The sequence below is a fragment of the Giraffa tippelskirchi genome, chromosome 2 (assembly GCF_054371585.1).
Source record: "Giraffa tippelskirchi isolate mGirTip1 chromosome 2, T2T-mGirTip1v1.2.pri, whole genome shotgun sequence".
Taxonomy (NCBI): Eukaryota; Metazoa; Chordata; class Mammalia; order Artiodactyla; family Giraffidae; genus Giraffa; species Giraffa tippelskirchi.
The window spans coordinates 108,019,752-108,046,587 of NC_137276.1; the positions used below are offsets into that span (position 1 = coordinate 108,019,752).

The 26,836-nt window shown below is 46.7% G+C and overlaps 1 protein-coding gene and 1 long non-coding RNA gene across 12 annotated transcripts in view; one reads left to right on the plus strand and one right to left on the minus strand.

Moving 5' to 3' along the window:
* CBS (cystathionine beta-synthase) overlaps positions 1-5,549 on the minus strand; it is a 23,438-nt gene extending 17,889 nt beyond the window's left edge. For 2 of the 11 annotated variants that reach the window (XM_081569992.1, XM_081569991.1), the window contains exons 1-2: positions 4,405-4,520; positions 860-1,076 (exon numbers count right to left, since the gene is read on the minus strand). In XM_081569992.1, the coding sequence (XP_081426118.1) occupies positions 860-1,068 (209 nt within the window). In that variant the 5' untranslated portion in view covers positions 1,069-1,076; positions 4,405-4,520. Of the gene's footprint in view, positions 1-859; positions 1,077-4,101; positions 4,521-4,815 lie in introns of those variants that run through there. The other 9 variants (XM_081569997.1, XM_081569999.1, XM_081569994.1 and 6 more) reach the window with 9 other exon arrangements.
* Positions 4,616-26,413, plus strand: LOC145538264 (uncharacterized). The gene is made up of 3 exons (XR_014076744.1): positions 4,616-5,857; positions 9,700-9,884; positions 26,159-26,413. It is a non-coding gene; the product is annotated as an uncharacterized LOC145538264 (long non-coding RNA).
* Positions 26,414-26,836: the final 423 nt, after the last annotated feature.

The window sequence follows — 26,836 nt, forward strand, 5'->3', positions numbered from 1 at the left end:
AACAGAGCACAGATATAGTAGGTGCCTAATAAAGACGCATGCACTAAATGAACTCTATTTTCCACCACAGTTCTTCAAACCGAGAACACTGCAGACAGTGAATGCCTGAGAGCGCTTAAAATCATTGTTTATTCATCCAACAGTCTCAGTCCAACCACAAAAACCCCACTATAGAAAAATATTTCATGACCTGGAATTAAGTAGAGAAGGTAAACATGGTCCTAATTATAGGAATGTGCAGTCCGATGGATCTGGATTAGAAACCTCGCTCCCTCCTGTCACTCAGAGCGGGTGACTTGGGCTCATCCCTTTATTTACTGAGGATCTGCCCCTGGCGGGGGAGGGCACCCACCTAGGTGCTGGCGTGTGTGCATACTCAGCCACTCAGCCGTGTCCGACTCTTTGTAACCCCATGGACTGTAGCCCGCCAGGCTCCTCTGCTCATGGAATTTCCCAGGCAAGAATACTGGAGTGGGTTGCCATTTCCTCCTCCAGGGGATCTTCCCAACCCAGGGGTTGAACCAGAGTCTCCTGCATTGGCAGGTAGTTTTTTTTTTACACCACTGAGCCATCAGGGAAGCCCACAGACATCCTTAGCATTGCAGGTGGATTCTTTATCACCTGAGAAGCCCCACCTAGGTGCTGGGCTACAGCACAAACAAGCCTTGGCTTCTCTGAGCCTTGGGGGACTCAGCTATAAAATACCTCCCACCTCAACTCACCATCCACCTAGAGTAACTGCAAAGGATGGAGCGGGGGGGTCATACCCCAGGTCCACATGACCATCTGGCTTCCAGGAAACAGACCCTCCCCCCCAGGGTAACAGATGGACTGTCTTACAACCATTAGCAGGACTCACAAGGTAGCGTGGCAATGTGGGGAGTCGGCGACCGGCCTGCCCAGTTGCCAGGAACACCTGCTTGGGGCGTCGGGACGAATCCACAGCAGCTCCTTGGCTTCCTTGTCCTCCGGAGGCTCCTTCTGCAGGCTCTCTCTCCCCAAGTGTGCCCCTGAGAGGTGGGGGTACCCTGCAGACCTCTGTTCTGTGGAGGGTGTCTCAGAAGGCATGGTGGGACCTGTCAAAGGGAAGAGGAGGAGAAGCTGTCAGTTCAGCCTGTTTCCAGATTCCTGCAGAAGAGCCTGCTTTAGAGCTGCTCATCTGGGGACTCCTGCTCACCCACTCCTCTGGGTGTGGGGCTCCTCTCACTCAAGAAGCTGGACAGGAAGAGGCATAACTATGCAGGCACCAGCTGCTGTGGAAAACAACTGGGCACTTTCCCAAAAGGTTAAACGTACAGCTATTGTGTGCCCCAGCTATTCCACTCCTACACATCTACCCAAAAACATGGAAACAGATATTTGTCCACCACAATCATAACAGCACTATTCACAATAGCAAAAACATGGAAACAAACCAACTGTCCATCAGTGGATGAACGGATAAACAAAATGCGGCTTACAGTGGAATTGTATTTGGTCACAAAAATGGAATGAAGTTTTAATTCTCAACATATGAACACACACACACACACACACACACAGCACCTATGTAGAGGTAATGAATGTTATTTATCTTATAGGTTGATTGTGGTGTCTTTTCACAATGTGTATGTAAATCAAAACATCAAGTTGTATACCTTAAATATACACACAACTTTTATACATCAAAGATATCTCAATAATGTTGTGTTAAAAAGACTACATTTAATGATGGAAATAATTAGAGGAAGATGAAGATAATAATATATTTTTACCCTAAGAAAAGGAAACATCCTGCTGAGTCAAGTAAATCAGACAAAGAAGAAACACTGCATGACTCCACCTGTAGGAGGCACTCAGCACAGATAAGATCAGCAACAGTGAGAACAGAGGTTTCCAGGAGCTGGGGAAAGGAGTCACTTTAATGGGTAGTTACCATGAAAAAGTTTGGGGTACAGATAATAGTGATGGCTGCATAATACAGTGAATGTAAGTATTGCTACCAAACTGTACAGTTATGAATGGTTAAAATAAACAACATATTACATGCATTTTATCAAATTTTTAAAATCTCATGGAACCTTAAAACAGATGACAAAAAAGAAAAAGGAAAGAAAGAAACGGGAATGGATAGCCATTACTCACCAGGCTGACGACTGAAAACTCACCACGGCTCCAACTCTGTAAGGAGCAGTGAAGACTAAATGGAATGAGGTCTCCAGAAGGGAACCCCAGAACAGAAAAGGGTACTAGGGGAAACTAAGGAACTCTGAGTAAGTATGGACTTTAATTAATAGTAATGTTCATTGATTGCAAAAAAACCTAAGATGGTAATAAGAGGAGGAATTGTGCCTGTGGGGGGGGTTGTGGGGGTGGTGAGAACTGTTCTATTCTCAATTTTTTTTATAAATCTAAAGTTCCCCTTCCCTAACCTATCTGGAGCCCTGTGGATTTGGAAGGTCCCTGAGAGGAGCTCAAGGTAGGGATGTGGCTCCAGGTGATCTGTGAGTGCAGCCCCACTTCCGCCCTCCTCCTGGAAGCTAGAGGGACCCCAGACCCCAGCCCTGTGCCTCTGCTCCCCAGGAGGCTTAGGAAGGCAGTTACGCTGTGAACAGGTCGGTAGTCCAGGCAGAACTGGGCCCCGCACTTGGAAGTACACACGGAGGGTAAAAGACCGGCTGGCTCTCTACTCCAGAGCAGACCCTATGGGTACCACTGCCATCAGCAAGGGTAGAGGCAGCCCCAGTTGGTTCCGTGTCTCCCTGGGCAGGGTCAGGTGCAGAACAGCGCCCAGCAGGTAGCCCCAGATGCCCAGGCCGAAGCCTAGGGAGGCGGAGACCCCCACCCTTTGCAACCACATCCATTTCAAATCCCCAAGGCCCTTTCAAATTCTCCCCTGGCTTTCTGGGGCAGACATCAGCTTTCCAGCTCGTCTGCCCGAAACGTGCCTGGAGCAGTGGTTCCTTCAAACCCTGGGATCAGCAAATAGTTTGTCAGGGGTTTAGGTCCCCTCGTGAAACCCTGCAAGGATATCCTACCTCATTCTTGCTTCTTACCAAAAACCCCCTGCGGTAAGCGGGACACTGCCTTAGCTCCGCGGGGCGCTCGCCGGTGGGGGGAGATGGTTCTTCCATCACGCAGAAGCGCCCCTGTAGTAGACCTCTCTCCCCATCAGAGGCCCACAGGCCGGCAGCCCCAGGCCGGGGGACTGGCCACAATACCCCGCAGACGCAGGCAGCCCCGCGCCTCCTAGGTAGTGACTTATCTCGCCTCGAGCAACCTCCGGAAAGGTAAGAAGCTACTGGGAACACAGACTGGAGCCGACAGTCTCTACAGAACCCACAGGCACTCGGCGCGACTCGCTGGGCGACTGGGTTTCGAACCCGCGAACTCCGTCCCGCCCAGCCTGGCTCGGCTCCAGGTGGGCTCAGTTCCGCGCAGGCACAGCGCCCAGCGCGCCTACGCACGTGCGTCCGGGGCAGGCGGTCTCACTTGGCGCCGTCCTGCCGGCTCCTGCAGCACCTCAAACCGCAAGACCCTCCTGGGTCACGACCCTTGACAGCACGCGCCCCCCCCAGCACCCTGCACACGCGCCCCAGTCGGTCCAGGGGTCCAGTCAGAGCCAAGGGCGCGGAAAGTAGTAAACTCCTGTTTCCCAGTGAGACTTTCCAGGCGAGAAATCGAGCCCCTCCAGTGGACCTGGAGACCGCGCCGGGGGGTCACCCGGCCTATCGGAGGGGCATTTGGGGATACCGTGTGGGACAAACACCCCCAAGTAACCCTTGGGAGGCTACGTTTTGCGCTCCCGGTCCTCCTCCTCCTCCACTTCCCCTCCCTACTGTCCAGCTCAGCCACCCACCCCGCCTAGGGCTCAAAGCATGGGGTCGAATGGCACCCTCCCCCATTCCCTTGGTTTGTGCTGGGGGCGGGGCCCTGCGCTCCCTCGCCACCCTACCCCCTCCCGCGGGCAGCCAGCGCTCGTGCAGCCCGCGCAACCACATCAATATTTTACACACACACACCCCCACTTCATAGAATTGATGTTAAAGAGCAATTTACGAAACGACCATTTTTCATCCAAAAAGCAGCAAAAAAATCAATGATGGCACCATTATAGCGCACCTTCCGAAAATTCCCTCCCCAGGTCTCGGCCTCTCGCTTCCCGGCTCGCGCCCCTTGCCGTCCCCTGCTCAGCCTCGGGAGCCGGAGCGGAGGCTCTACGCCACGTGGGCGCGGAACCTCCCGCTTCAGGAGCGTCTGGACTCGCGCTAGGAGTGGGTCTGAGACGCCCCAGGCGCGGCCCCGGCTCCGCCGCTAGTAGATGCAGATGATGCAACACTGGCCCGGGGTTGGGCGGCGGGGACCCCTTCCGAGAACCCAGCCAGATCTAGGGGTGAGGCGAGTCTCGGTCCTACAGGTTCTCACCTGGATCGAGACCCGGAGAGAGAGGAGGGCTGGGCGCGTCCGGGAGCGGTGAGCGGCGGCCGGGAAAGCTGCGACGAGGAGACACGACCCCACGGCTGGCAGGCTACCCTGCACCCGGCGGCCAGAGTGGGAGGAAGGCGATTGGCCGAGAGAAGGGGGGCGGGGGCCGGCACCCGGCCAATCCCGAGTTGCGGATGGAGGGCCCGCCCCCCGACACCTCGCTCGTAGCCTCCCCCTCGCCACGCCCCAGTGCCGTGTCCCCCTCCCTTCCCCACTGCCGCACCCCCACTGCCCCACCCCGAACTCTGGTTAGACTCCACCAGGGGCCGGTGGCCCGTGTCTCTTCCTCTCCCCTCGCTCCCGGGACCCCCGCCCGCCCCGCCTACCCCTTCCCTTCCCCCGCTTCTCTACCCCGAGACTCCAATCCCAGCGAAGGCTCTGTACCCAGTGTCCCGATTCTGTTTTACTTGGATAACTCCTTGATCTGCGGGAATGTAATAAAATACTTTTTGTTGAGTTGCAGGCCTGCGGTCTGGAGAGAGGAAGGACTTGAGGATGAGTCTCAGCCCGTATCACGCGGGCCCCAGTCCCGCGACCACCCGACAAGGTTCTTTCTGGTCGCGGCCGAAAGCAGGGGGCCCAGCGCGCAGACAGTAGGCGCTCTGCACCTGGGCTTCGGATCCATCACCGCGAGTTTGTCCTGCCCCTCATGCTCCAGGGGTCCGGCACATACAGCGCTTCGCTGGCCGAGCCCCGCTGTGTGCCGAGCCGGGTGACCGCTTTCATCAGGGAGGAAGCCGAGCGCTCGTGGACATGGCATAAGCCACAAAACCGTTGTGAACCGGGCTGCTGGCAGGCTGTCCCCAGCCCCGGGAGCCAATGGCTGACGGCCAGGATGGCCCTGGCAGTTGGGAAGGCCACAGCTAACAATAGTATTCCAAACTGGTTGCTCTCGATTTTTAAAGAGCCAGCATTCCTCTTGAGGTTCCCGAGCTGAATGGAGAAACACTGACCCTTGAGTTTCTCCTGCACAGTAGTGACTAAGTCAGGGGCGGGGCCGCCAGGCTTGGGCAGAGGATGGAGTTACTGCGCCCAGTACTCAACTGTTTAGTGTCCGGCCATGTGCCTGCACTGCACCCGGGCCTGCGCGAGGAAACAGAGGGAGTGCAGACAGGGCCTCCGCGCCTGCGTGGTTGCTGTTCGAGGGGAGCAGGCTCAACAGACATCATTTTGTAAGAAACTTCCACTAATGAGACTGATACGAAGAATGACAAAGTGGGAGAGAGATAAATGGAGAGAGACAGGAATGGAAGTCCTAGATCAGGCGGTCAGCAGGCTCTCTGGACAGGTGACCCTTGAGCAGGGAGCTGAAGAACCACATTTTGTTCCGGGGAAGGATGTCCCTGGCTGAAGTCGGTCAGTGCAAAGGCCGGAAGCAGCGGATCCAGAGAAGGTCAGTGCGGCCAGAGAGGGAACGGAGCCCCCAGAGGGTGGGAGGGGTGGCCGGTCCGGCCCTGGGTTCTGACTTCAGCCTGGATGACCTGGGGCACTTGAGAGGGTTTCCGGTGGGGGGTTTTTGATTATGCTCAAATTATTTTCTCTTGGCATAATTTCAGATCGCCACAAAAGTGGCAAAAATAGTGTGAGAATCTCCAGATTCTCACGGATCCCCAGATGTTAAACTTTTACTAAAAGAGTGTGAGGTATCTGGAAATGGGGTCTTTGAGGATGTGATCAACTCAAGATGAGGTTGTATTGGACATAGAAGGGAGTTCTAAATCCAGTATGACTGATGTCCTCATAAGAGGGAAATGTGGCCACAGACCCATGGAGGGGAGACAGCCGCGTGAAGACAGAGGCACAAGCTGGGATAATCTGGGCCCAAGACAAGAACGTGGGCAACTAGCAGGAGCTGGAAGAGACAGGAGGACCCTCTGCCAGAGCCCTCAGAGTGAATGAGGCCTCCAAGATTGTGAGAGACAGTAAGTTTGTGTTGTTTTAAAATGCAAGCGTTAAAATTAAAAAAATTTTTGGATATCATTTTATTTTATTTGGTCGCACTGCTCGGCTTGTGGCATCTTAGTTCCCAACCCAGAGATTGAACCTGAGCCCTCAACAGGGTAAGTGCCGAGTACTAACAGCTGGACCACCAGGGAAGTCCTCAACACAATTTTAGACTCTCAGAAAAGTGGCAAAATAGTACAAAGAATTTCCAGATGCCCTTCATCCAGATTTTCCAAATGTTGAATTTGTATTACATTTGCTTTACACTTCTCTCTATATGTATATCTCCCTCTTAGATTCTTACACATTTTCAAATAGTATTCATTGCCATTATGTAGACAACATCCTGTATTTCTTTTCTTGATTTATGAACTTTAGACCATACCTATTTTAACAATAAAAATAAATGCCCTTTCCCACTGCAATGAGAAGCCTGCTCATTGCAACTAGAGAAAGCGCACCACAGCAACGAAGACCCAGCACAGCTTAAGAAAAAAAAGCTCTTTCTTATGCCGACAACTTTTTATATTTGCAACAATTTTATTTTTTAAACTGATTGATTTGGCTGTGTCAGATCTTAGTTGCCGCATGTGGGATCTAATTCCCTGACCAGGGTTGAACCCAGGGCCCCTGCATAGGGAGCCTGCAGTCTTTAACCCCTGGACCACCAGGGAATCCCAACAGTTTTATTGATACAATTCACATACTCTACAGTTCACCTATTTAAAGTGTACAATTCAATGACTTTTAGTATATTCACAGAAAAGTTCAGCCATCACCACAGTCAATCTAGAATGTTCTCATCACTGTAGAAACCCTAGCCCCTTAGCTATCACTCCCACACCAAACTTTCCATACCCTTCCCAAACCCCCCAGCCCCTGGCAAACTCTAATCTACTTTCTGTCTCTGGATTTGCCTATTCTGGACATTTCATGTAAATGGAATCATATAGCATGTGGTCTCTTGTGACTGGCTTCCTTCACTTAGCATTTTTTCAAGATACATCCATTTTGTTGTATGTATCAGTACTTTTCTTTTTATTGTCCAATAAAATGCTACTGTATGGCTATCTCATATTTTATTTATTCATTTGTCCATTGACGGACATTTATATTGTTTCCACCTTTTGGTTAGTATGATTAATGTTGCTATGAATACTCATGGACATGTTTTCATGCGGACGTATGTTTTCATTTCTCTTGGATAGATGGCTAAAAATAGAGTTGCTTGGTCATATGGTAATTCTATGTCTAACCTTTGAGAAACTACCTGTTTTCCACACAACCGCACCATGTTACACTCCCATCAGCAATGTAGAAGGGTTCCAACTTGTTCATGCACTCACCAACACCTGTCATCACTCCTTGTTTTGATCACAGCCATCCTAGGGCGTGTGAAGTGGTATCTGGTTGTGGTTTTGATTTGCATTTGCCTGATGACAAGTGATGTGAAGCATTTTCATGTGCTTTTTGGTCATTTGTATATCTTCTTTGGGAAATGTCTATTCAGATCGTTAGCCCATTTTTAATTGGCTTGCTTGACGTTTTGTGGTTGTATTCTGGATACTGGACCCTTTATCAGACATGTAATTTGCAAATATTTTATCCCATTCTGTGAGGCGTCTTTTCATTTTATTGATAGTGTTTTTTGATGCACAAAAGTGTTCAGTTTTGATGAATTCTAGTTTACCTACTTTTTCTTCTTCTGTGTGTTGCGTTTTTGTTGTCATATCTAAGAAACCACTGCCTAATCCAAGGTCATGAAGATCTACTGTGTTGTCTTTGGTGAGTTTTATGGATTTAATTATAATATTCAGATTTGTATCTACTTTGAGCTAATTTTTAGAATTTTTATTTATTTATTTATAAATGTGCTGGTTCTCTGTTGCTGCGCAGGCTTTTCTCTAGTTGCCACAAGCAGGGGCTACTCTCCAGTGGCACTATGCAGGCTTCTCACTGAGGTGGCTTCTCTTGTTGTGGAGCACGGGCTCTAGAGCACAGGCTCAATAGTTATAACCCACAGGCTTGGTTGCTCTGTGGCATGTGGGATCTTCCTGAATCAGTGATCAAACCTGTGTCTCCTGCATTGGCAGGCAGATTCTTTACCACTGAGCCACCAGGGAAGTCCTACTTTGGGTTAACTTTTTGTTTCTGGTGTGAGGTGAGAATCCAGCTTCATTCTTTTGCATGTGCATAACCAGTTGTCCCAGAATCATTTGTTAAAGAGACCATTTTATCCCCATTGACTGGTCTTGACACTCTTGTCAAAAGCAATTGACCATAGATGTTAGGGTTTTCTTATGGACCTGTAATTCTGTTTTGAAGAACTGACTCATTGGAAAAGACCCTGATGCTGGGAAAGATTGAAGACAGGGGGAGAAGGGGACGACAGAGGATGAAATGGTTGGATGGCATCACCAACTCGATGGACATGAGTTTGAGCAAGCTCCAGGAGTTGATGATGGATAGGAAGGCCTGATGTGCTGTAGTCCATGGGCTTGCAAAGAGTCAGACACGACTGAGCAACTGAACTGAACTGAATTCTATTTCACTGATCTGTACATCTGTCCTAGTGAGGATATGGTGAGGAACAGGGAGGCCTGGTGTGCTTCAGTCCATGTAGTTGCAAAGAGTTGTACACAACTTAGTGACTGAACACCAACAACAAACATCTGTCCTTATGCCAAAACCACACCATTTTTATTACTGTAACTTTTTACTAAATTTTGAAATCCAGAAGTGCAAGTCTTCCAACTTTGTTCTTTTTTGAGATTGTCTTGGCTATTTGGGGTTCCTTGTGTGTCTTTAGTCTCTCAGTCGTGTCCAACTCTTTGTGACCCCACGGACTGTTGCCCACCAGGTCCTCTGTCTGTGGGATTCTCCAGGCAAGAATACTGGAGTGGGTTGCCATGCCCTCCAGGGGATCTTCCCAACCCAGGGATCCAACGCAGATCTCCTGCATTGCAGGTGGATTCTTTACCATCTGAGCCACCAGGGAAGCCCAGGGTTCCTTGCAATTCCATAGAATTTTAGGATCAGCTTTTCCATTCGTGCAAAGAGGTTATTAGGATGATGAGAGGGACTGAATGGGACCTGTGGATTGGTTTGGGGGAGTACTGCCATCTTAACAATGTTAAACCTTCTAGATCTGTGAACAAAGAATACCTTTCCACTTATTTAGTGTTTTGTTTTGTTTTAGTTTCTTTGCAATTTTTTGGTACTTTTCAGTGTACAAGTCTTACATTTCCTTGATTAAGTTTATTCCTAATTCTTTTATTCTTTTGGATTTAGGGAGTCAACATCAAGTCTTCTGAAACATGCTGCCATGGAGAAGAGGAGAAGGAGTGGCAGAGTGTGGGCTTAACTGTAGATTTTAGTTGCTGCATGTGGGCCTGGAGGCAGATGTCTCCCTCTCCTCTCATGCGTGCACGTGGAGGAATTTCCCCAGCCTGTCTCCACTGCTTCCTCTGTCCTAGGTAAGGAGGAGCAATGTATCTGATTGGTCAATTTGGGAGAATAAGTAGGAATGTTTTGCCCAGCCAGGGGAAAAAATTAAGTCTTCTGGTCCATGAACACGGGATGTCTACTTATTTAAGTCTGCTTTACTTTTCCCCATGATGTTTTGTCAATTTCAGAGTGTAAGTTTTATACTCAGTAAGTTCTTTAAAATTTTTTTATTTAAAAAAAATTTTTATTGGATTACAGTTGATCTACAATGTTGTATTAGTTTCAGGTGTACAGCAAAGTGAATCAGTTATACATGTATATATATCCACTCTTTTAGATTCTTTGCCCATATAGGCCTGTACTCAGTAACTTCTTACAGCACCTGTCAAGTCCTCACTTTGTAAAGCAGGCCTATTAGGTTTCCTGGTTATTCCTCTTCTCACCCTTCCCCATACCACCGTGTCCTACCTTCAGTTACTAATACCGTTACCACTAATAACAACAGCTTAACCCTGCTTAAGCACATGCCTGGCACTGTTCTAGGAACTTGGCCTACACGAACTAATGGAATCTTCATAACTATCCTAGGAGGGGAGGCCAGTGACTTGCCCAAGGTCTGCAACTAATGGGGAGCAGAGCCAGAATTCCACCCAGGCTGTCAGACGCCTGCATCTCTGCTTTTCTTCATTGACTTCCTTGCCTATTTTGCAATGGCAGTTGGGATATGTGAGGTTGAACCCTATGAAGCAGCTGATGTTTGGCCACTTTTTAAAGTTAATTTATTGGGATTTCCCTGGTGGTCCAGTGGCTAAGACTCTGTACTCCCACTGCAGGGGGCCCTGGGTTCAAACCATGGTCAGGGAACTGGATCCCACATGCTGTAACTAAGAGTTCATATGCTGCAAGTAGAGATCTGGTGTGCCCCAGTGAAGACCCAGTGAAGCCAAACAGTATATAAATAAATGTTTACCAATAATTAATTTATCTATTTTTGGCTGCAGTGGTGTTCGTTGCTGCACTTGGGCTTTCTCTAAATGCAGCAAGCGGGGGTTGCTCTTCATTGTGGCTTGCTAGCTTCTCATTGCAGTGGCTTCTCTTGTTTCAGAGCATGGGCTCTAGAGCACAGGCTCAGTAGTTGTGGCTCATGGGCTTAGTTGCTCTGCAGCCTTTGGAATCTTCCCCAACCCAGGGATCAAAACCGTGTTCTCTGAATTGGCAGGTAGATTCTTAACCACTAGACCACCAGGGAAGTCCACCATTTTTAGCCTAACAAAAAACAGCAATTTCATTTGATTCAACTTTTTTTTTTTTTTTTTAAAAGAAGACCTGGGATTTGAGGCAGGTGCTGCAATGTTTGTTCACCAGTACAGGTGGGGATTTTCTGAGCTTAAGGCTCTGCTGTGTAAGGTTTGAACATGCTCCCCAGAGGAAGCAGCAGCTTTGAGAAAGCCAGGCTCACCTGGAGGAAACTTCTCAGCAAAAGACTGAAGTCTGCCTTGAGATGGGGGTGCCATTTTGGGGGTGAGCTCACTCTAAGTCCCAAGGTGTGGGGAGGTAGGTCCCCCCGAGAGCCAGGCTGTACATCTGCATGAATCATCCGGCCTCCAGGAACCTGCCACCAGGGCTGGGCACAGCTCTGACATCGCTGGGCAGGGCCTGCCACATGGACTGTAGGGCTGTGTTTCCAGGCCCGTCCTGTGGCTCCCAGGACCGGTGACAGGAGCAGGGAGGGCAGCCACCTGGTGGCCTCGGGACTGTCTGGTTGAGAAGCCTCCAGTATGTAAGAGGCCGTGGGAGGAAGAGACCTTGAGCCTCAGTGTCTCTGAACTTTAAAGGAGAAGGAGAATTCAGCTTTGGACGTGCCCTGTCTTAGGGGTTTAACGTGGGAGGAGAGTAACATTTCCCTGTTCCAGCAGTTTCAGACTGCTGGGTTTGTTCTCATTTGGTCTCCTGCCCAGCTGCTGGGGAGCCTCCCTGGACAATAGGACTGAGCCTCGGGGGAGACCGATGGACGGGGAGTAAGGTTTCAGCCTTGACCTCAGGGCAGCCCTTGAGTTGATTATCACACGGCTCTTACGTGTTCAGACTTTCTTGGGACAGAGTCAGCCATCCAACAGGAAATTTGGGGAGGAGGTATTGGGGACATGGCCTGTGCGTGAGGGAGGGTCCAGCCCACTCTGGACCCCCCTGGCCTCTGTGCATTGGGCTGGGAGAGAGCACTGAGGATGTTGGGGTGGGGAGTGACAGCCCTTTAGCTCAGCAGCAGCACCCATCGCCCCTCCCCTCTCCTCCCAAATCCCCTCTTTCTCAGGAAAGGAGAGTGGTGTGTCTGCTCGTAGGATGACCTTAACTTGTCTGTATCTCCTGACTGCAGGACACTGGTCAGTTTAAGAGCGGCAAACCCTGGGGACTGGCTCTTCTGTCCCCCTCCCCTGGAAACGCACCCATCTGTGTGTGTGGTCACCTTATCTACAGAGGCCCCCTCAGTGTGGCAGGGGAGGGTTGTGGCTATTTCCACATTGAAAGATGCTGGAGCCATGGGCTCTCCATGTAGAAAAACAACAAACCTTACACCCTACCCACAAAGCGATCAGAAAAGAATTCTAGTCCTAAATGTTCAGCGAAGATAATAAGCTTACGGCAAAGCCAGAGTATCAGTGGGGGCTCAGGAGCAAAGATGTCTTAAACAGAACCCAGAAAGCACTGTCCTTAGAAGAAATACTGCTGAACAGGACTAGTTATGTTTGAAAACGCGTGTTATCAAAACATGCCATGGGGAGGGAAAAGGAAGCCCTAGACTGGGATAGATGTTTGCAACCCATGTCAACAAAGGACTCAGACAGGGTAAAGAACTCCTAGAAATACACGGGAAAGAGATAAACTACTGGATTTTAGGGTGGGCAGAGACTTGGGCAGGTGCTTCACAGAGGTATGCAAGTGGCCGGTGGTATGAAAAGGCACCAGCCTCATCCGTCCTTCAGGGACACGCCGGGTAAAGCCAGGGACCTGTCACTGCAGCCCCAGTGGAAGAGCTGGAAGACAAAAGGGACTGAGACCGTCTTCCAGCCTCCCTCCACCCCCCACGCCTGATCCCACCATCCCACCTGCCCTCCCCACCTGCCTAGACCACAGCAGCAGTGTCCATTTTGGTGCCCTCCATCCACTCTTTAGTCTCTTCTCCAGCCTGCAGTGAGACGTTACTTTAAAAATATAAGTCAGAACGTTTTGTCCTCCCCACGACTCAGAGGAGCTCCAGTCCTACCTACCCAAGCTCACGAGGCCCTGTGCGATGGCGCCCTCTTTCCCACCTGCTGTGCCTTGAATGCGCTCTGGAGGGCGCTGCTGTCCACTCGGCATCCCAGGACCCCTTGCCCTCCCTCTGGCGCCCCCTGACCACAGTCCTGAGAAGCCATGTGACTTGCTTTGACCCATGAAATGTGGAAGCTCATCCATTGCCCTGATTAGAGTTGACGAACCAGCAAGGGCTTCCCCTCTCTTTGCACTGGCGACTGGCAGGGCTCCATCCAGGCAAGGGCTGCCCCACCAGCTGTCTCGAGGGAAGACGACAATGGTGGGAGTCACGGTGGCCAGCTCTCAGCGGGCACTTGGGGTGAGAGGGGAATGGGCCACATGTCTCCAAGTATGGGCTGGTGCCAGCCTGTCCTGATCTATGCATGTCCAAGCTCATACCTGCTTCGGGGAACTTGCCCCCACTGATCTCTCCTTCTCCTCCTATTCCTCCAGGTGGTCAGTTGTGACAGAAACACGTGTGAACTACTTGATTCCTTTCTTGCCACATTCTTTTTTCTTTAATTTATTTATTGTAGTTGGAGGCTAATTACTTTACAATATTGTGGTGGTTTTTGCCATACATTGACATGAATCAGCCATGGGTGTACATGTGTTCCCCATCCTGAACCCCCCTCCCACCTCCCTCCCCATCCCATCCCTCAGAGTCATCCCAGTGCACCAGCCCTGAGCACCCTGTCTCATGCATCGAACCTGGACTGGCAATCTATTTCACATATGATAATATACATGTTTCAATGCTATTCACTCAATCCTCAAGCTGCAAATTCCAAGTTCACTGAGTCCAAAAACATATTGAATGCCTCAGACAAGCTGAGCCAAAGCAAGGCAAGGGGATACAGAATGATTCCATTTATATAGCATTTAAGAACAGACAAAACTGTAATGTTTTACAGCCTATGTAGATTGGTTTTTAGTTTGTTTTTATTATTATTTTAAAATTTTATTTATTTTTGGCTGCACTGGGTCTTTGTTGCTGCATGGGCTTTCTCTAAGTTGTGACAAGTGAAGGCTACTCTATGGTTGCACTGCATGGGCTTCTCATTGCGGTGGCTTCTCTTGTTGAGGCTCTCCGGCTCTAGTCTGGGCTCAGTAGTTGTGGCATACAGGCTAAGCTGCTCTGCCATGTGTGGGATCTTCCAGGAACAGGGATCAAATCCATGTTCCCTGCATTGGCAGGAGGATTCTTAACTGCTGGACCACCAGGAAAGTTCCTAGTTATACAGCAAAGTACTTCAGTTATATAGACAGATAGATATGTATATATATGTTGTTGTTCAGTAGCCCAGTCATGTATGACTCTTTGCCACTCCACGGACTGCAGCACGCCAGGCCTCCTTGGCCCTCACCATCTCCCAAAGTTTGCCCAAATTCATGTTCATTGCATCAGTAATGCCTTCCAGCAATCTCATCCTCTGACGCCTTCTTCTCCTTCTGCCATCAATCTTTCTCAGCACTGGGGACTTTACCAATGAGTTTGCATCAGGGGACCAAAATACTGGAGCTTTGGCTTCAGCATCAATCCTTCCAATGAGTATTCAGGGTTGATTTCCCTTAAGATTGACTGGTTTGATCTCCTTGCTGTCCAAGGGATTCGCAGGAGTCTTCTCCAGCACCCCAGTTCAAAGGCATCAATTCTTTGGCACTCTGCCTTCTTAATAATCCAGCTCTCACAAGTGTACATGACCACTGGGAAGACTATCGGTTCGGTTCAGTTCAGTTGTTCAGTCATGTCTGACTCTTTGTGATCCCATGGACTGCAGCACGTCAGGCTTCCCTGTCCATCACCAATCCCGGGGCCTGCTCAAACTCATGTCCATCGAGTCACTGATGCCATCCAACCATTTCATCCTCTGTCGTCCCCTTCTCCTGCCTTCAATCTTTCCCAGCATCAGGGTCTTTTCCAATGAGTCAGTTCTTCACATCAAGTGGCCAAAGGATTGGAGTTTCAGTTTCAGCATCAGTCCTTCCAATGAATATTCAGGACTGATTTCTTTTAGGATGGACTGGTTTGATCTCCTTGCAGGCCAGGGGACTCTCAAGAGTCTTCTCCAACACCATAATTCAAAAGCATCAATTCTTTGGTGCTCAGCTTTCTTTATAGTCCCAACTCTCACATCCATACATAACTACTGGAAAAACAACCATAGCTTCGACTAGATGGACCTTTGTTGGCAAAGTAATATCTCTGCTTTTTAATATGCTGTCTAGGTTGGTCATAGCTTTTCTTCCAAGGAGCAAGCGTCTTTTAATTTCATGGCTGCAGTCACCATCTGCACTGATTTTCGAGCCCAAGAAAACAAAGTCTCTCACTGTTTCCATTGTTTCCCCATCTATTTGCCATGAAGTGATGGGACCAGATGCCATGATCTTCATTGTTTGAATGTTGAGTTTTAAGCCAACTTTTTCACTCTCCTCTTTCACTTTCATCAAGAGGCTCTTTATTTCCTCTTTGCTTTCTGCCATAAGGGTGGTGTCATTTGCCTATCTGAGGTTATTGCTATTTCTCCCAGCAATGTTGATTCCAGCTTGTGCTTCATCCAGTCCGGCATTTCAAATGATGTACTCTGCAAAGAAGTTAAATAATCAGGGTGACAATATACAGCCTTAGACACACTCCATTCCCACTTTGGAACCAGTCTGTTGTTCCATGTCCGGTTCTAACTGTTGCTTCTTGACCTGCATACAGATTTCTCAGGAGGCAGGTAAGGTGGCCCGGTATTCCCATCTCTTGAAGAATTTTCCACAGTTTATTGTGATCCACACAGTCAAGGGCTTTGGCATAGTCAATGAAGCAGAAGTAAATGTTTTTCTGGAACTCTCTTGCTTTTTCGATGATCCAGAGGATGTTGGCAATGATCTCTGGTTCCTCTGCCTTTCTAAAATCCACCTTGAACATGTGGAAGTTCTCAGTTTATGTACTGTTGAAGCCTTGCTTGGAGAATTTTGAGCATTACTTTGCTAGCATGTGAGATGAGTGAAATTGTGTGGTAGTTTGAACATTCTTTGGGTTGCCTTTCCTGGGATTGAAATGAAAAGTGACTTTTCCCAGTCCTTTGGCCACTGCTGAGTTTTCCAAATTTGCAAGCATATTGAGTGCAGTCTTTAACAGCATCATCTTTTAGGATATGAAATAACTCAGCTGAAATTCCGTCACCTCCACTAGCTTTGTTCGTAGTAATGCTTCCTAAGGTCCACTTGACTTCAGACTCCAAATGTCTGGTTCTAGGTGAGTGATCACACCATCGTGGTTATTTGGGTCATGGAGATCTTTTTTGTATAGTTCTTCTGTGTATTCTTGTCACCCTTTCTTAATATCTTCTGCTTATGTTAGGTCCATACCGTTTCTGTCCTTTATTGTGCCCATCTTTACACAAAATATTCTCTTGGTATCTCTAATTTTCTTAAAGAGATTTCTAGTCTTTCCCATTCTATTGTTTTCTTCTATCTGTGCATTGATCACTGAGGAAGGCCTTCTTATCTCTCCTTGCTATTCTTTGGAACTCTGCAGTCAGATGGGAATATCTTTCCTTTTCTCCTTTGCCTTTAGCTTCTCTTCTTTTCTCAGCTATTTGTAAAGCCTCCTCAGACAACCATTTTGCCTTTTTGCATTTCTTTTTCTTGGGGATGGTCTTGATCACTGCCTCTTGTACAGTGTCACGAATCCCCATCCATAGTTCTTCAGGCACTCTGTCTATCAGATTTAATCCCTTGAATCTATTTGTCACTTCCGCTGTATAATCGTAAGGGATTTGATTTAACTCATACCTGAATCATCTAATGGTTTTCCCTATTTTCTTCAATTTAAGTCTGAATTTTGCAATAAGGTGTTGCATGATCTGAACCACAGTCAGCTCAAGGTGTTGTTTTTGCTGACTGTATAGAGCTTCTTCATCTTCGACTGCAAAGAATATTATCAATCTGATTTTGGTATTGACCATCTGGTGATGTCCATGTATAGAATCGCCTCTTTTGTTGGAAGAGGATGTTTGCTATGACCAGTGTGTTCTCTTGGTAAAACTCTGTTAGTCTTTGCCCTGATTCATTTTGTCTTCAAAGGCCAAATTTGCCTATAACTCCAGATATCTCTTGACTTCCTACTTTTGCATTCCAGTCCCCTATGATGAAAAGGACATCTTTTTTGGGTGTTAGTTCTAGAAGTTCTTGCAGGTCCTCATAGAACCGTTTAACTTCAGCTTCTTTGGCATTAGTGGTTAGGGCATAGACTCAGATTTCTGTGATATCAAATGCTTTGCCTTGGAAACGAACAGAGATCATTTTGTTGCTAAGATTGCAAGTACTGCATTTTGGACTCTTTTGTTGACTGTGAGGGCTACTTCATTTCTTTTAAGGGATTCTTGCCCACAGTAGTAGATACAATGTTCATCTGAATTAAATTCGCCCATTCCAGTCCATTTTAGTTCTCTGATTCCTAAAATGTTGATGTTCACTCTTGCCATCTCCTGTTTGACCACTTCCAATTTACCTTGATTCATAGACCTAACATTCTGGGTTCCTATGCAATATTGTTGTTTACAACATCAGACTTTACTTCCATCACCAGTCACATCTATAGCCGGGTGTTGTTTTCACTTTGGCTCCATCTCCTCATTCTTTCTGGAGTTATTTCTTCACTCTTCTCCAGTAGCATATTGGGCACCTACTGACTTGAGGAGTTCATCTTTCAGTGTCATATGGGAAGACCATAGCCTTGGCTATATGGACCTTTGTCATCAGAGTAATCTCTCTGCTTTTCAACACACTGTCTAGGTTTGTCATAACTTTCCTGCCAAGAGCAATCACCTTCTGATTTCATGGCTGCAGTCACTGTCCACAGTGGTTTTACAGCCCAAGAAGAGGAATCTTTCACTACTTCCACCTATATGTGTGTGTATATGTATATGCTTTTTCAGATTTTTTTCCATCATAGGTTATTACTGATATTGAATATAGTTCCCTGTGCTGTACCATAGGCCCTTGTTGGTTATCTTTTTTTCAAGATTGTTCTTAGCAGCATTTAAAAAAATTCAATATATTTTTAATTGAAAGATAATTGCTTTACAATACTGTATTGGTTTCTGCCATATGGTTATCTATTTTATATGTAGTACTTTATACCTAAACTCCACACTCTCAATTTATCCCTCCCTCAACCTTTTTCCATTTTGGTAACTGGAAGTTTGTTTTCTGTCTGAACCTTATTTGTTTTGTAAATACATTCATTTGTACCATTTTTTTAGACTCCACATATAGGTTCAGTTGCTCAGTCGTGTCTGACTCTTTGCGACCCCATGAATTGCAGCACACCAGGCCTCTCTGTCCATCCCCAACTCCCGGAGTCTACCCAAACCCATGTCCATCGAGTCGGTGATGCCATCCAACCATCTCATCCTCTGTCGTCCCCTTCTCCTCCTGCCCCCGATCCTTCCCAGCATTAGGGTCTTCTCCAATGAGTCAACTCTTCGCATGAGGTGGCCAAAGTATTGGAGTTTCAGCTTCAATATCAGTCTTTCCAATGAACACCCAGGATTGATCTCTTTGAGGATGGATTGATTGGATCTCCTTGCAGTCCAAGGGACTCTCAAAAGTCTTCTCCAACACCACAGTTCAAAAGCATCAATTCTGCGGTGCTCAGCTTTCTTCACCGTCCAACTCTCACATCCATACATGACCACTGGAAAAACCATAGCCTTGACTAGATGGACTTTTGTTGGCAAAGTAATGTCTCTGCTTTTAAATATGCTATCTAGGTTGGCCATAACCTTCCTTCCAACGACTAAGTGTCTTTTAATTTCATGGCTGCAATCACCATCAGCAGTGATTTTTGAGCCCCCAAAAATAAAGTCTGACACTGTTTCTGCTGTTTCCCCATCTATTTCCCGTGAAGTGATGGGACCAGATGCCATGATCTGAGTTTTCTGAATGTTGAGCTTTAAGCCAACTTTTTCACTCTCCTCTTTCACTTTCATCTAGAGGCTCTTTAGTTCTTCTTCACTTTCTGCCATAAGGGTGGTGTCATCCGCATATCTGAGGTTATTGATATTTCTCCTGGTAATCTTGATTCCAGCTTGTGTTTCTTCCAGCCCAGCGTTTCTCATGATGTACTCTGCATATAAGTTAAATAAGCAGGGTGACAATATACAGCCTTGACGTACTCCTTTTCCTATTTGAAACCAGTCTGTTGTTCCATGTCCAGTTCTAACTGTTGCTTCCGGACCTGCATACAGGTTTCTCAAGAGACAGGTCAGATGGTCTGCTATTCCCATCTCTTTCAGAATTTTCCACAGTTTATTTTGATCCACACAGTCAAGGCTTTGGCATAGTCAATAAAGCAGAAATAGATGTTTTTCTGGAACTCTCTTGCTTTTTTGATGATTCAGCAGATGTTGGCAATTTGATCTCTGGTTCCTCTGCCTTTTCTAAAACCAGCTTGAACATCTGGAAGTTCACAGTTCACGTATTGCTGAAGCCTGGCTTGGAGAATTTTGAGCATTACTTTACTAGCATGTGAGATGAGTGCAATTGTGCGGTAGTTTGAGCATTCTTTGGCATTGCCTTTCTTTGGGATTGGAATGAAAACTGACCTTTTCCAGTTCTGTGGCCACTGCTGAGTTTTCCAAATTTGCTGGCATATCGAGCGCAGCACTTTCACAGCATCACCTTTGAGGATTTGAAATAGCTTAACTGGAATTCCATCACCTCCACTAGCTTTGTTCATAGTGATGCTTTCTAAGGCCCACTTGACTTCACATTCCAGGATGTCTGGCGCTAGGTGAGTGATCACACCATCATGATTATCTGGGTCATGAAGATCTTTTTTGTACAGTTCTTCTGTGTATTCTTGCCACCTCTTCTTAGTATCTTCTGCTTCTGTTAGATCCATACCATTTCTGTCCTTTACCGAGCCTATCTTTGCATGAAATGTTCCTTTGGTATCTCTAATTTTCTTGAAGAGATCTCTAGTCTTTCCCAATCTGTTGTTTTCCTCTATTTCTTTGCACTGATCACTGAGGAAGGCTTTCTTATCTCTCCTTGCGATTCTTTGGAACTCTGCATTCAGATGGGAATATCTTTCCTTTTCTCCTTTGCTTTTTGCTTCTCTGATGTCATATATTTGTGTTTCTCTGTCTGAATTACTTCATATCTATGTAGTTTTTAAGATAAAACAAAACCAGGTCCACATGTTGAGATAGCCATTTCCTCCAGGAAGTAGGAGGAACTCTGTGGCCAGGAGGCTGGGCTGGACATTGGCCCATGCAGCTTCTTCTTGACTGGGCAGGACCTACTCGGGGGCTCATAATCTCATAACTGTTTCCGAAATATTGTGCTGTAGGCATCACGCAGCTCATGAAAAATACAATGTTTGAGCTGGCTAAGGGATACAACACAAATGTGAATGGGAGTCTCCTAAGAAAAAGAACAAATTAAATATTTGTTATCATTCATCCTTAATTTCTAGACTAAATCCCATTTAATTTAGCATGTTTAATGTGCTGCTAGATTGTTTGCCAGTATTTTATTTAGGACTTTTACATCTACATTTAGAACTGAGACTCCCCTATAGTTTTCTGTGTGTGTTCCATCTGTGAGGTTTTATCAGTATCATACTCATTTCATGTGAAGAATTTGGAGGCTGTTCATTTTCTAACTAGAAAAATAAGCAGCACCAGTTTGTGTCAATGAGCTTTGAAATGCTGGGGGTCTTGGGAGAAGGTGTCCTTCCTCTGTCAGTGTGAAGCCTGGAGAAGCTGCAGCTGGCTTGTTATTGGCCTGAAGCGACACAAACCCCTAAGGGTTGGGGCTGGAGCTGGTGGAGAAATACAGCTGGAGCCTGGCTTTAGTCATATTGTTGGCCGTGTGGGGACTTGCAGGTGCTCAAGGCTGCCTTCTCTGCAGATCCCGAATAAGCCCATCTTTGCTGGAGAAATAACCAGCAGCCTGTCTGTCGTGGGTCAGCACAGCCATTACATCATCCTTTATTGTTGTGGCTGGAAGGCCATATCTGCTGCTACTTGCCCTGGGAGCACCTTATCAATTTACTTATGTTTCCAAGCAGTTTCCTCTCATTTCTTAAAAGGTTATTGGATAAGAAGCCTGATCCAACAAGATGCCTTCCCTTTCCAACGTGCTCTGCGTTGCCTGTGTCTAGCTTGGCAGGGACAGGAACCCAGCCCCCAGGGCTAGTTCATGCTGCCCTGTCCAGAGCCCTCAGAGTCTAAATCCCCGTGCACCTGGACAGAGCCCAGTCTCTTCCCAACTTGCTTGTCTGGACCTACCAGTTCTCGGAGTGCCTGGTCTTCTGAACTAACTCTTCTGGTTGACCATACTTTTCTCCAGGGTAGAGCCTATTTCTACCCTGAAATGCCAGGTGCCAACAACGCATTTATTCCATCTTGCTCACTTTTGGCACACGTGCAGGCGTGCGCATGCATGCTCATACACACACACACTAAGATACCCTGATGGATGCAGCTGCCATACCCTGGCCCAAGGAGATGAAAGGCAAGGCAGGCAGGGCACCTTTGGGGGTGGTTCATGGAGCCAAGCTTACTGGAGGGCTGTGCTTTGCTGAGAAGGTAACATGGAAAAGTCAGGGATGCGGACATTACGTACACAAGGTTTAAGTATATCAGGCTTTGCCACAATTTCTCTACTTTTGAGTATGCCAGCAAATCTGGAAAACTCAGCAGTGGCCACAGGACTGGAAAAGGCCAGTTTTCATTCCAGTCCCAAAGAAAGGCAATGCCAAAGAATGCTCAAACTACCGCACAACTGCACTCATCTCACACACTAGTAAAGTAATGCTCAAAATTCTCCAAGCCAGGCTTCAGCAATACGTGAACTGTGAACTTCCAGATGTTCAAGCTGGTTTTAGAAAAGGCAGAGGAACCAGAGATCAAATTGCCAACATCCACTGGATCATTGAAAAAGCAAGAGAGTTCCAGAAAAACATCTACCTCTGCTTTATTGACTATGCCAAAGCCTTTGACTGTGTGGATCAAAATAAACTGAAAAATTCTGAAAGAGATGGGAATACTAGACCATCTGACCTGTCTCTTGAGAAACCTGTATGCAGGTCAGGAAGCAACAATTAGAACTGGATATGGAACAACAGACTGGTTCCAAATAGGAAAAGGAGTACATCAAGGCTGTATATTGTCACCCTGCTTATTTAACTTATATGCAGAGTACATCATGAGAAACGCTGGGCTGGAAGAAACACAAGCTGGACTCAAGATTGCCGGGAGAAATATCAGTATCCTCAGATATGCGGATGACACCACCCTTATGGCAGTAAGTGAAGAAGAACTAAAGAGCCTCTTGACGAAAGCGAAAGAGGAGAGTGAAAAAGTTGGCTTAAAGCTCAACATTCAGAAAACTAAGATCATGGCATCTGGTCCCATCACTTCATGGGAAATAGATGGGGAAACAGCAGAAACAGTGTCAGACTTTATTTTTTGGGGCTCCAAAATCACTGCTGATGGTGATTGCAGCCATGAAATTAAAAGACACTTAGTCCTTGGAAGGAAGGTTATGACCGACCTAGATAGCATATTTAAAAGCAGAGACATTACTTTGCCAACAAAGGTCCGTCTAGTCAAGGCTATGGTTTTTCCAGTGGTCATGTATGGATGTGAGAGTTGGACGGTGAAGAAAGCTGAGCGCCGCAGAATTGATGCTTTTGAACTGTGGTGTTGGAGAAGACTTTTGAGAGTCCCTTGGACTGCAAGGAGATCCAACCAGTCCATCCTAAAGGAGATTAGTCGTGGGTGTTCATTGGAAGGACTGATGTTGAAGCTGAAACTCCAATACTTTGGCCACCTCATGCGAAGAGTTGACTCATTGGAAAAGACTCTAATGCTGGGAAGGATTGGGGGCAGGAGAAGGGGACGACAGAGGATGAGATGGTTGGATGGCATCACTGACTCGATGGACATGGGTTTGGGGAAACTCTGGGAGCTGGTGATGGACAGGGAGGCCTGGCGGGCTGCAATCCATGGGGTCAAAAACAGTTGGACACGACTGAGCGACTGAACTGAACTGAAAAATCTTTATAATAAAAACTTGAAATGTTCTTTCATGAAATAATGGGTGGACTTTAATGAGAGCGAACTAAAAAGTCCCACTTAGAAAATCAGAAGTTGAGAATCCTATGTTGATCACAATCCTGTTTTCTTTAGGAAAATCTACGTGGTCTGTGAAAAACCCCAAGTGTGGGAACTGTTGGACACAAAGCTGACCTCACCAGGGTCAGCCACACTGAGTCCCACGTGACACTGACTGCCAAGACCCCAGACTTTGCATCACAAAGGCACATTTCTAATACCGGTTTTCTGCGTTTTGCATAAACTTTTTTTTAAAAAAGAAATCATTTGCTGTTTCACCCCCTTTTGGTAAGAACTCCTGAACTAAGAAAGGAGGAAGTGCTACTGCAGGGACCCCACCAGCAACCCTTTCTCCAGTGCTCTCATTCAAAGGAAGTGAGTTTTCTCTAATCAACAGAGCTGTTCAGTTCAGTCACTCAGTCATGTCTGACTCTTAGTGACCCCATGGACTGCAGCCTACCAGCCTCCTCCGTCCATGGGATTTTCCAGGCAAGAGTACTGGAGTGGGTTGCCACTGCCTTCTCCGTCAGGCTTCCCTGTCCATCACCAACTCCCAGAGCTTGCTCAAATTCATGTCCATCAAGTTGGTGATGCCATCCAACCATCTCATCCTGTCATCCCCTCCTCCTCCTGCCTTCAATCTTTCCCAGCATCAGGGTATTTTCCAATGAGTCAGTTCTTCGCATCAGGTGGCCGAAGTATTCAAGCTTCAGCATCAGTCCTTCCAATGGATATTCAGGACTGACTTCCTTATCAGTTTCATCTCCTTGCAGTCCAAGGCACTCTCAAGAGTCTTCTCCAACACCACAGTTCAAAAGCATCAATTCTTCAGTGCTCAGCTCTCTTTATGGTCCAACTCGCACATCCATATATGACTACTGGAAAAACCATAGCCTTGACTAGGTGGACCTTTGTCAGCAAAGTAATGTCTCTGCTTTTCACTATGCTGTCTAGGTTGGTCATAGCTTTTCTTTCAAGGAGCGAGTGTCTTTTAATTTCATGGCTGCAGTCACCATCTGCAGTGATTTCAAGCCCCCCAAAAATAGTCTGTTTCCATTGTTTCCCCATCTATTTGCCATGAAGTGATGGGACCAGATGCCATGATCTTCATTGTTTGAATGTTGAGTTTTAAACCAATTTTTTCACTCTCCTCTTTCATCAAGAGGCTCTTCAGTTCCTCTTCGCTTTCTGCCGTAAGGGTGGTGTCATCTGCCTGAGGTTATTGCTGTTTCTCCTGGCAATCTTGATTCCAGCTTGTGCTTCATCCAGCCCGGCATTTCTCATGATGTATTCTGCATAGAAGTTAAATAAGCAGGGTAACAATATACAGCCTTGAAGCACTCCTTTCCCAACTTGGAACCACTCTGTTGTTCCATGCCCTGTTCTAACTGCTGCTTCTTGACTTGCATACAGATTTCCCAGGAGGCAGGCAAGATGGTCTGGTATTCCCATCTCTTGAAGAATTTTCCACAATTTGTTGTGAGCCACAGTCAAAGGCTTTGGCCGAGTCAATAAAGCAGATGTTTTCCTACTCTCTTGCTTTTTCTATGATCCAGCAGATGTTGCCAATTTGATCTCTGGTTCCTCTGCCTTTTCTAAATCCAGCTTGAACATCTGGAAGTTCATGGTTCACATACCATTGAAACCTAGCTTCAAGAATTTTGAGCATTACTTTACTAGTGTGAGATGAGTGCACCTGTGCGGTAGTTTGAATATTCTTTGGCATTGCCTTTCCTTAGGATTGGAATGAAAACTGACCTCTTCCATTCCTGTGGCTACTGCTGAGTTTTCCAAATTTGCAGGCATATTGAGTGCACTTTTAACACCTTCATCTTTTAGGATTGAAATAGCCCAACTGCAATTCCATCACCTCCACTAGCTTTTTTCATAGTGATGCTTCCTAAGGCCCACTTGACTCTGTATTCCAGGATGTCTGGCTCTAGGTGAGTGATCATACCACCATGGTTATCTGGGTCATAAAGTTCTTTTTTGTATAGTTCTTGTGTGTATTCTTGCCACCTCTTTCTGGCTTACTTCACTCTGTATCATATAGGGTTATCGTTACCATCTTTCAAATTCCATATATATGCATTAGTATACTGTATTGTTGTTTTTCTTTCAAACTCTTGCCACCTCTTAATACTTTCTCCTTCTGTTAGGTCCATACCATTTCTTTTATCGTGCCCAGCTTTGCATGATGTTTCCTCGGTATCTCTAATTTTCTTGAAGAGATCTCTAGTCTTTTCCATTCTATGTTTTCCTCTATTTCTTTGCATTGATCACTGAGGATTTCTTATCTCTCCTTGCTGTTCTTTGGAACTCTGCATTCAGATGGGTGTATCTTTCCTTTTTTTCCTTTAGCTGCTCTTCTTTTCTCAGCCATTTGTAAAGCCTCCTCAGACAACTATTGTGCCTTTTTGCATTTTTTTCTTCTTGGGCATAGTCTTGATCACTGGCTTCTATGCAATGTCACAAACCTCCGTCCATTCTTCAGGCACTCTTATCAGATCTAATGCGCTATTAATAAATCAGTTATTTCAAATAGCTGTTTTCTTTAAATTTACAAGGAAAAACCCTTGGACATGGGACCCATCCTCCTTTTGGGCTTCTCTATTGAGCATCTCTTTTGACTGGGTCCTAAACACGCCAAATCTAGCAGTAACACGTGGGGGCAGCTTCGGGCCCACACTGCCCCTCACATGACTTGCGCTAGGGTGTGGAGGGCAGGTGGCAGGCCTTTTTCCTTTCCTTGGTAAGCTCCTCTTCTCACTTTAGTGGCATTTTCAAGACACGGTGAATGGAATTTTCGCTTACATTTATTTCCTTTCACAAGAAAAGGAGACTTAAAGTTAATACCAAGTTAAACTCTACCACATTCCCTCTTTCAGATGGAGTGGCAGCGGCAGTATTTCTACAACTCTGACCAAACTGAACAAGATCTGAAGTACGGCTGTTTACATTTTTAGAAGAAAAATTAAGATGACTTAAAACTTCGACTACCTAGTGAAAGTGCCACTAATTTATCCAAAATCCTCTATTGTGAAAAAAATAACTTCAAGACAGCAAACTCGAACAAAACTATCAGCCACTAGAATTGCTTTTTTTATAATCTATCAAATAAAAATCGATGTCCATGAAGCAAACTGATTGAAGTAGCAGCATATTTCCCGGCAGACCTCCCATGAACAGGATTTAAGGGGATCATACGGGACACCCCGAACTCCTGTCACTGAGTGGCATGTGGGTGACTGCCTGGAGGACTGCTATGGGCAAGCACAGGGACGTGGTGTGCTGCCATGAGATGACCAGCCAGAGCCATGTTTTGGTCGGTCTTTGGGTTAAGACTTTCTCTTAGAAACTCTGTGCCCCTAGCCAAGGTGTGGACATGGCAGGAACCTTGAACAAGTCCATGGTTGCAGCGAGTTACACTGCCCTGCATCATCAGTGATGAAGGTCTGGAGAGGGGACACCAGACACGATGACTCTGAAGAGGCGGATGTGACGGCAGGGCTGTGCTCCTGTTACCCTAGTGGTCTTGCTACTGTCAGCGTGAAACAAGAATGCGA